The sequence below is a fragment of the Mirounga leonina genome, unplaced genomic scaffold (assembly GCF_011800145.1).
Source record: "Mirounga leonina isolate KUSES-001 unplaced genomic scaffold, KU_Mleo_1.0 Mir_376, whole genome shotgun sequence".
NCBI classification, from domain to species: Eukaryota; Metazoa; Chordata; class Mammalia; order Carnivora; family Phocidae; genus Mirounga; species Mirounga leonina.
The window spans coordinates 6,275,915-6,285,803 of record NW_023270718.1 but is presented as its reverse complement, the minus strand read 5'-3'; the positions used below and the strand labels follow the sequence as shown (position 1 = coordinate 6,285,803).

Genomic DNA, 9,889 nt, shown 5'->3' with positions numbered 1-9,889 from the left:
AGAGAAGCAGACTCCCCTGAGCCCGGTGCTGGGCTTGGTCCTGACCCTGAGTTCATGACCTGAGTGGAAACCAAGAGTCCTACACTTAACTGAATGAGCCACCCAGGTGCCCCATCTTTTAAAAAAATCTTAATGTAAATTTTGTTGAAGAGTACTTTTCACAGAAAATACAGAAAAGGGCACAAATCACAAATGTTTTACTAGAAAATCTTTCAGAGAGTGACCACATCTGAGCAGTTAGGACCCAGATCAAGATACAGATCTTTACCAAAAAACCCCAGGAGGTCCTCACTGGCCCCTTCCTTTCACTACCCACCGACGGTAATCAGTATCTGGACTTCAAATACCAAAGATTAGTTTTGTCTGTTTCTAAACCTTACATCAAAGATGTCACATAGTGAGGACTCTTGTGTCTGGATTCTGTCACATTATGTTTGTAAGATTCTTACATGTTGTACAAAGTTGCTATTTGCTTCTTCCATTGCATGAATACTCTGCAGTCTGTCTACCTGTCTTACTGTTATGGGCATTTGGGCAGGTTCCATTTTTTCATGGCAACCATGGCAGCCATGAACATTCTCGTACACATCTGGCGAACATTTGTATGCACTTCTGTTGGATACACACCTTGGAGTGAAATTGCTGGCTCCGTGCTCAGTTGTTAGTAGAGAGTGACAAACATTTTCCCAAGGGGGTTGTACCAATTCTCACTCCCCCCACCCCTGGCAATGTATGAGAGTTCCAGATGCTCCACATCTTCACCAACACTTGATATTCTTGCACAGGGGCCATGCTAATCTTCTCTGTATCTTTCCAATTTTAGGATATGTGCTGCTGAAGCATACTTGATACTCTTTAAGAAAAAAATGTTATTGTGGCAAAGTATAACATAAAATTTACTGTTTTTTTTTTTTTTAAAGATTTTATTTATTTATTTGACAGAGAGAGAGATGGCGAGAGCAGGAACACAAGCAGGGGGAGTGGGAGAGGGAGAAGCAGGCTTCCTGCCGAGCGGGGAGCCCGATGCGGGGCTCGATCCCAGGACCCTGGGATCATGACCTGAGCCGAAGGCAGATACTTAACGACTGAGCCACCCAGGCACCCTGGTCATTTTTTTTTTTTAAAGATCTTATTTATTTATTTGACAGAGAGAGACACAGCAAGAGAGGGAATACAAGCAGGGGGAGTGGGAGAGGGAGAAGCAGGCTTCCCACGGAGCAGGGAGCCCAATGCGGGGCTCGATCCCAGGACCCTGGGATCAGGACCTGAGCCGAAGGCAGACGCTTAACAACTGAGCCACCCAGTCTCCCCTAAAATTTACTGTTTTAAGCGTACAATTAGTGGAATTAAGTGCATTCACATTGGGCAACCATCACCATCATCCATTCCCTAGATGGATGAAATTCTGTACCCATTAAATATTAATTGTCCATCTACCTCCAACCGCCCAACCCCTTGGTAACCACTACATATTACTCTTTTTTTTTGTGGTAAAAAACAACAACAACATAAAATTTACCATCTTAAATATTTTTAAGTGTGTAGTACAGTAGTGTTAACTACATGCACATCATTAAGCTCTAGGAAATCTTCATCTTGCAGAACTAAAACTCTACCTACTGAAAAGCAGCTTCCTACTTCCCCTCCCCTGGAGCCCCCTCTACCTTCTGTTTTAAGAATTTGATTACTTTTGGGGCGCCTGGGTGGCTCAGATGGTTAAGCGTCTGCCTTCAGCTCAGGTCATGATCCCGGGGTCCTGGGATCGAGTCCCGCATCGGGCTCCCTGCTCTGCGGGGAGCCTGCTTCTCCCTCTGCCTCTGCCTCTCTCTCTCTGACTTTCATGAATAAATAAATAAAACATTTAAAAAAAAAGAATTTGATTACTTTAGATACTTGGTATAACTGGAATCATGCAGTATTTGTCTTTTGGTGATGGCTTATTTCACTTAGTGTAATGTCTTCAACACTTGATATTCTTGATAATTGCTTTTTTTTTTTAAGATTTTTATTTTTATTTATTCATGAGAGACAGAGAGAGAGGCAGAGGGAGAAGCAGGCTCCCAAGGAGCAGGGAGCCCGATGCGGGACTCGATCCCAGGACCCTGAGATCATGACCTGAGCCGAAGGCAGACGCTTAACCATCTGAGCCACCCAGGTGCCCCTTGATAATTGCTTTTATTATTTTAGCCAATGTGGTGGCCTTTCAGTGGCCCAGCACTGGAGTCTTTACTCACATTTCCTTGACAACTACTGACGTTACCCACCTTTCTATATGCCTATGGGCCCTCTGAATATTGCTTTTTTATTGGGTTGTCTGCCTTTTTTTTTTTTTACTGATTTTCGGAAGATCCTTATGTATTCTTATTACACTGCGGATGAATCCTTTGTTAGATACATGTATTGAGAAATATCTACTCCTGCCAGAGAGTTACATTTAGAAATAGATTTACTTTTAAAAATAATACATGACACCTCCCCCCCCAAAAAGAGAAAAGAAAACAAAAGACAAAATAATATATGTTCAAACGTTGATATCTCCCTCCATCCTGAGGTAGACTTGACACATAAGGATATACTTAACAATGCCAATGATGCATTTTTTCCCACTGAACAATGTGCCCAATGAATATTATCCCCCATTTTACAGAGGAAGGAACACAGGAAGGCATGGGGAGGTGAAGTGGCTTGCCTGATGTTTGAACACAGGAATCTGACTTTCAGCCACTCCAAGGAGTGTCACATTCCCATTTATAAACTTTGGCTCAGAGGGCTGTCAACTTCTAAGGAATCAGAGTCTGACATACATTTCTTCAGAGATGTCCTGTCCAGGCTCCAGTCAGAGCTGGCCCTCCTGGAGGCAGGGGGCGGGTTGGGGTCGTCATTTCTGGATCTTGATCTCTGCATACTCAGGGGTCTCCCGCTCCTGAAAGTTGTGTGGTTTCAGCCCGTGGAAGCTGAGGCTGGCGTAGTAGAGCTCCTGCTCCTTCTCAGAGGGAGAGGTGGCCCCAGCTGCGGGCAAAGGGTCTGAGGGGCTGTCTGACCAGGGTTTGCTCAGGTGATCCTGAGTGGAATGAAGGGAAGGCACTGGAGCTGGCCTTTGAGTCTGGAGAAGGGAAGTGGGGGCTGGGGGGCACTTACCCATTTATCCACTTCATGCCCATTTCCTGAGCATCCATCCATCCATCCATTCATTCACTCATTCATTCATTTGTATCTTTAACACATTTTCATCATAATGGCATTGAATCCTTACAACTCCCCCCACTCCCCTGTGGATAATATAACTGTTATCCCCATTTTACAGATATGAAAACAGAGTAAGCAAGGTCAAGAAACTCTTCAGCACACACGACCTCTGACCTCAGACAACCTATCAGGGCAAGGAGAGAGTATCCAATTGTCACACATACACACACATACACGCAAATGATCTAATTGCAATTTGTGATCTGATGCACAGAAGCAGCACTCACCCAGGGGCTCCCAGGGTGCTGGGGACAGGCCTGTGATTATTACAGGGAGGCGTGATGACAGTCTGCCTGCATAGGGCAGGGGAATATTTAAACTGGAGCGTGAAAAGTGATTAGGGGTCTGGCCAATGCAAATGCGGAGGGTCAGAGGAAATCATGCATGCAAAGGCACAGAGTCACAGAGAACGAGCCCTGCCTGGGGATAAGGAGCTAATTTCGTGGGCAGGGGCAGGAAGTGGGCTGAGGACTTGGCAAGGGACAGGTCACAGAACACCGGACCAAGGAAACCAGACTACGTGTCTACCAGTCCACATGTGGCTACTGAGTACGTGAAACATGGCAATTCTGAGCAGAGGTGTGCCACGAGTATGAAATAAACCCTGGATTTCAAAGACTTAGTGTGAAAAGAAGAAGAAAACGAAGGAAGAATGCAGACTATCTCATTAATAATCTGTACATTGATTCTTGATGATATGATGGTGAAATAATATTTTGAATATATTGGGTTAAATAATATATTACATTAAAATTGATCTCATGCTTCTTTCTACTTTCTACAGGGGTTACAGGTGTTTGGGGAATTTCTTGCCCAAATCTTGGGAGGAGAGGTGGAGAGGTGGAGTCGTGGAGGTGAGGCCAGTGGCCCAGGAGGGAGACAGTGAGGGCTCAGCAGAGAAGGGGCTAAATGGAAAAAAAAAGCTTTGCTAAAAAGGGAAATGGGTGGGACTTGGCCCATCACTGGCTCTGGTGGTTGGAGGAGAGGGGAGAGGAAAAGGTGGCTCTGGGGTCTCTGAGCTGAGTGCAGCCAGAAATCCTGGGGAGGACCAAATTTTGGGGGTCGGTGAGGGACTCATCTTTTGGCATGCTGAGTGAGCTGCCCCACGGTCCATCCCAGGAGAGGTGTCCAGGTGGGACGCTAGATAGAAAGAGAGGCCCTGGCCACTCACCTGGGAGACGGTATTCAAGGCTGGATCGACGCCATCCCTGCACGCTGCTTTCTGGTTGGATTTCTGCCTGTAGGTCTTCACTCTGAGGGGAGAGATCGGGGCCTTTCAGCCTGGCTGCTCGCTGCTGGGAGCCTGGAAGGATGACTGACTGAGGCAGGGCATGAAGAATGATGTTTGGCTGCAGACACCAGGAGGAGAACGCACGCTCCCTCCTCCCTGACAGAGGGAACCCCTGTGGGGAAGAGACCACTCCCGGCCTCCATGTCAGGAGGCTAGATTCCTGATGCCTCTTGGACGAATTGTACTCTTCTCTGGCTGCATCACCTCGCCAGGTTTCTTCAGCTCTGGGCTTTGAGTTTGGGAGATTCTTTGAGTCCCCTCCCTGCCCAACCTCATGAGGCCTTCACCCAAACCAGGGCCACCACTCACGCGAAGAAGATGATAAGGCAGATACAGAGAGCAAGCAGGGCTGTGACTCCAGCTCCCCAGATGGCCCCCTGAATCACACCTGTCCTGGGCCCTGGTCTCCCTGCAGGTAAGAGACCTGGGGTAAACTCCAGTCCCGCCAAGCTGGCACCTGAGCATCCAGCCTTCTGGAATCCATGACCCAGGGGTGTGCCCTCTTCTACCCAGGACTGGCTCCTTTGTCCCCCACCCCTCTCCGTGATCCCAGCCTCCTGTTTCCCTGGCCCCTTCCTCAACCCCTCCCCCGCCAACCTACAGATGACTCTGACCTCTAGTGCCCCTTTGTCTGAGTCAGAGCCACTTCTCTCCTCAACGTCTTCTAGGGTCCTGGTTCATGCGCCCCCCTCCCCTGGGCATCACCCTTCATACCTCCCTGACCTGGCAGCACCAGGATAGCCATGCTCTGTTTCCCGTGGGCGTTCCGGGCCTCGCAGCTGAGTCTGAGGCCAGAGCCCAGCGGCCCGCTGAGGCTCAGGGAGCTGTTGGCCCAGGGCCCCGCCGAGCTGGAGGTGATGGTCCAGGAGGCGTTGCTGTGGTTCCCCTCCAGCAGCCCCTCCCCCAGCCGCCAGCGCAGGGTGGGGGCCGGCTGGGCTCGGGAGGAACAGCTGCAGTGCAGCCCCTCGCCCTCCCAGGAGCAGGAGGGAGCAGACAGCTTCGGGGGGTCTGTGGGAAGACAACAGAGTATCAGAGGAAGACCCCTCCCCAGGGCCCAAGCATCCTTCCCAGGTATGTTCCAACTCACTCTTCACAAGGAGGCTCAGGGATGCTTCCAGGGACCCCAACAGGTGCTGAGCTCTGCAGACGTATCTCCCATGGTCCCCCAGTTCCACCCGGGGCAACTCCAGGACCCCAGGATTTGAGGGTTGTGAGGGCTGCAGGGTCAGGCTACCCCGGGTCCAGCTCACCCTAGCAGAAGGGTTGCTGTCGTCGGTGCAGACCAGGTGCAGGGGCTGGCCCTCCTGGACTGGGAGAGACGAGCCGTTGCCTAGAGCCTCAGGTCCTGGAAAGACAGAAAGAAAGCTAAGCCCTGGCCCTCACTAGGGGTGTTCTCTCTCTGTCTCTCTGTCTCTTTCTCTGTCTCTCTTTTCCTCACATCATGTAAATCTGTTTCTTCTCTTCCACCGCATGATCATTCGGTCAGCCGAAGGGGACAGGGCTGAGAGCAGGCACCACAGCCTTTGCAAGAGGCCTGGGTGCGTTCTGTCTCTCACTAAGTTCACTAAGACCTGTCTAATTTAGTTGTGTCTGAGAGTCCACGGTCTTGTGAGCGAGACACCCAGAATCAGGTGTCATCAAGCAGCATGATGTGTTTTGTGATGGGGGTACAGTGTGATCGGGGAACCCTGAGGATGGGAGTTCAGTGAGATTGTCAGGTCAGGGAGGGCTTCCTGGAGGAGGAGAGGCTTTTAAAGTGGGGCATGAGAGGGTCCGGGAGCTGGCATGGAAGGACATTGCTGGAGGCAGGCACAGAAAGTGCAGCTACAGCTAGGGTGTGAAACGGCCCTGCATGCTCAGGGAAGAACAGATAGTCTGTAAGCCTTGAGCGAATGTGTATGTTTGGGAGTGTTGACATATGATGCTACTGAGGATTCAAAAATAATAACAGATTGGGGAAAGACAGAGGTATGAAAGGAAATATTGATGCATGTAACTGGTTTACTGGTACGTGTTTAACAACCAACTCATCGGGGAGGGGAGGGAAAAAATTTCTGATTTGCCAGTTTCCTTGGCATAAATACTTCCTTCTTGGCCGATTTCAAGCACCCAACTAAATGTCACTGAACGCAGAATTGGGAAAACGTGGACACAATTGGCTCTTGCCAGCCAGTGAGAGCCAACTCCAGTACGCCACTGAATGCAAGACCTCCCCTCAAAAAACCATGTTTTTGTCTAACAAAGTCACCATATACTAAGTCAAAAGGCCATTATTAGGCTGGAAATAAATCCCTTCAACTAACACACAGCTGACTTCTTTAATGTAAAAAGAGCTTCTTCAAATCATTAAGAAAAAGTCCACAAAGAAATACAAATGATTCTTAAACATAATGAAAGATACACAACCTGTTTACAAAATGATAATTCAAGTTAAAAGGACAGTGAATTCACTTAAGATCTCAGCAAGGATGAAAATGTTCAGTAGGTTGGGATTATAAACAGAACAACTTCCATACAGTGTGATTTGGCAGTATCTGTAGAAATCACAAACCTACCCTTTGATTTGGGACTTTTCTAGAAAAATTATCTTACAGACACATGCACACATATGGGGAATGTTTATACAAGTTATTTGTTGCAGTATTATTTGCCTTAACAGAAATCTGGAAACTCCATGGCTTTCCACCAATGGGGACTCATTAAGGAGTTTACAGTATAATATACTTCTAATTGGAAGACCATGGAATCTTCAGTAAGAACGAAGAAGTTTTCCTATGTACGCATGGAGACAGTAATGTACCAGCGTCACATACTTAGTTGGGACAAATGCGTCGTGGCAGTATTAAGATTTTTAAAGACAAGGAAAGCTAGACGAGGGCTTTATGGAAACTCTCTGTACAATGTAAACCTAAAATTACTCCACCATGAAAAATTTATTAAAAAATAATAGCTAAGTGAGGGGCACCTGAGTGACTCAGCCGGTTAAGTGACCAACTCTTGATTTAGGCTGAGGTCTTGATCTCAGGGTCCTGGGATCAAGCCAAGCCCTGTGTCATAGGGCTCTGGGCTCAGTGGGGAATCTGCCTGAAGATTCTCTCTCTCCCTCTCCCTCCACCTCTCCCCCAGCTCCAAAGCATGTGTGTGTGCGCGCGCACGTGTGCTCTCTTTAAAATAAATAAATAAATCTTTTTAAAAAATGATGGCTAAGTGAAATAAGTCAGCTGGAAGAAAGACAAATACCAGGTGATTTCACGCATATGGGGAATTTAAGAAATGAAACAAACAAGCAAAGGCAAAAAAGAGAGAGGGAGAGAGAAATCAAGAAACAGACTCTTAACTATACAGAACAAACTGATGGTTACTGGAAGGGAAGGAGTGAGGAATGGGGAATCAGGTAAAGGGGACTGAGGAGGGCACTTGTTGTGATGAGCACCAGGTGATGGATGGAAGTGATGAATCACGACATTGTATACTTGAAACTAATATTGCACTGTATGGTCACTAACTGGAATTTGAATTAAAACTTAAAAAAATAATAAAGACACAGAGCATGTATATAGCATGGTTATGTACATATGTGTGTGTCTTTAAACGTAGATGCGTAGATTATATTTGGAGAAATAACCAAGAGGGGAGGTACATAGGTGCTGAACGTTATTTTATTCTTTTTAAATTTTTTTTATAATTTTTTTTAAGATTTTATTTATTTATTTGAGACAGAGAGAATGAGATAGAGAGAGCATGAGAGGGAGGAGGGTCAGAGGGAGAGGCAGACTCCCTGCCGAGCAGGGAGCCCGATGCGGGACTCGATCCCAGGACTCCAGGATCATGACCTGAGCCGAAGGCAGTCGCTTAACCGACTGAGCCACCCAGGCGCCCACGTTATTTTATTCTTATTCAGTTTTGCTGGGGACTGGATTGTGTTCCCTTCAAGATCATATGTCCAAGCCCTAACCTCCAATATGGTGGTATTTGGAGGTATTTAGATGGGCCTTTGGGAGGTGATTAGGGTTAGGTGAGGTCATGAGAATAGGGGCCTCGGGATGGTATTAGTGCTCTTTTTTTTTAAAAAAAGATTTTATTTATTTATTTGTCAGAGAGAGAGAGAGAGAGCACACAAGCAGGGGAAGCAACAGGCAGAGGGAGAAGCAGGCTCCTCGTTGAGCAAGGAGCCAGATTCAGGACTCGAACTCAGGACCCTGGGATCATGACCTGAGCCAAAGGCAGACAGACACTTAACAGACTGAGCCACCCAGGCGTCCCTGGATTGTGCTCTTATAAGAAGAGATACCAAAGAACTCTCTCTCTTAGTTGTGTGAGAGAAAACACCACCAGAAACCAGCTGTTTACCAGGGAGTGATCTCTCACCGGGAACCACATTGGCTGGACCCTTGACGTTGGACCTGCCTCCAGAAATATGAGGAATAAATGTCTGATGCTTAAGCCCCTCAGTCTGTGGTATTTTGTTATGGCAGCCTGAGCAGACCAAGATACATTTTATGCTTACTGTTTTAAACAATAACATTATAATGTGGAAGGGAATTGCAGGAAGGGGCAGGGTCCAGATCTGAGGGGAATGGGGCAAGGTTTGGGAGGGGAACATAGCTGGGGCACTGGGGACGGCCACCCCATCAGGCTTGGAGGTCATGCAATACCCTTGAGAGCAGGGTCAGTGGTGGGGAGAAGCCAGTTTGTACGCTGAGGAGCCAGTGGGGTGCTCCCCACCTCTGCTGTCCCCACACCTGATCTGAGCCTTTCTCCCACCCAGCTCTGCTCTGACGGGCGGAGACAGACACTGCTTGCACCACAGCCCAAGAGGAAAGGTTGTACCCTACCTGTTCCTTCTCTTCGGAACACACTGATGGTCAGGTTCTGGGGTGCATCTGACAGATAGACATAATTGTTTTCAGAGGCAGGAAGGTGGCTGTTGGCCCTTTTCCCCCAGAAACTTCAGAAATGAGAAAGGTGTGGTGTCGGGTGTTTTCTTTCCTTCCTCCCCAGGATTCTAGACCCTGCCTCCCTCTCCCCAACACCCACAGCCCTCAGGGACCCTGGCGTTCTGGCCTGGCACTCACAGGACACGTTGAGCTGGATGGTCCTCTCCGTGTTCACACCAGCTGCGGGGAAGGCCACTCGACAAGTAAGGTTGGTGCCGTGGTCCTGGGGCCTCGGGGTGAGGGTGAGCACGGAGGAGTGGGGAGTCTTGCAGCCCCTGGAGGTGAGGGCGACCCCGATCCAGGAGAAGGTGGGGGGTGTCCCCCTCTTACAGGCCCATAGCACGCTACAGGTAATGTTCTTGGGGCGGCCAGATTCTAGGGGCCCCTGGATGTGGATGTCAGGTATCTGTGTCAG

At 48.3% G+C, this 9,889-nt stretch overlaps 1 protein-coding gene and 1 non-coding gene across 6 annotated transcripts in view; both read right to left on the bottom strand.

The window, feature by feature from the left end:
* Nucleotides 1-739: 739 nt before the first annotated feature.
* On the bottom strand, nucleotides 740-843 carry LOC117998390. Its single transcript, XR_004675982.1, has one exon. It is a non-coding gene; the product is annotated as a U6 spliceosomal RNA (small nuclear RNA).
* Nucleotides 844-1,823: 980 nt separating this feature from the next.
* LOC117998279 (sialic acid-binding Ig-like lectin 13) overlaps nucleotides 1,824-9,889 on the bottom strand; it is a 28,362-nt gene continuing 20,296 nt past the window's right edge. For 2 of the 5 annotated variants that reach the window (XM_034987001.1, XM_034986999.1), the window contains 7 exons: nucleotides 9,613-9,889; nucleotides 9,373-9,420; nucleotides 5,625-5,882; nucleotides 5,252-5,545; nucleotides 4,847-4,946; nucleotides 4,418-4,499; nucleotides 1,824-3,061 (listed from right to left, as the gene is read on the bottom strand). In XM_034987001.1, coding sequence (XP_034842892.1) covers nucleotides 2,879-3,061; nucleotides 4,418-4,499; nucleotides 4,847-4,946; nucleotides 5,252-5,545; nucleotides 5,625-5,882; nucleotides 9,373-9,420; nucleotides 9,613-9,889 — 1,242 coding nt within the window. In that variant the 3' untranslated portion in view covers nucleotides 1,824-2,878. Of the gene's footprint in view, nucleotides 3,062-4,417; nucleotides 4,500-4,846; nucleotides 4,947-5,251; nucleotides 5,546-5,624; nucleotides 5,883-9,372; nucleotides 9,421-9,612 lie in introns of those variants that run through there. The other 3 variants (XM_034987002.1, XM_034987004.1, XM_034987003.1) reach the window with 3 other exon arrangements.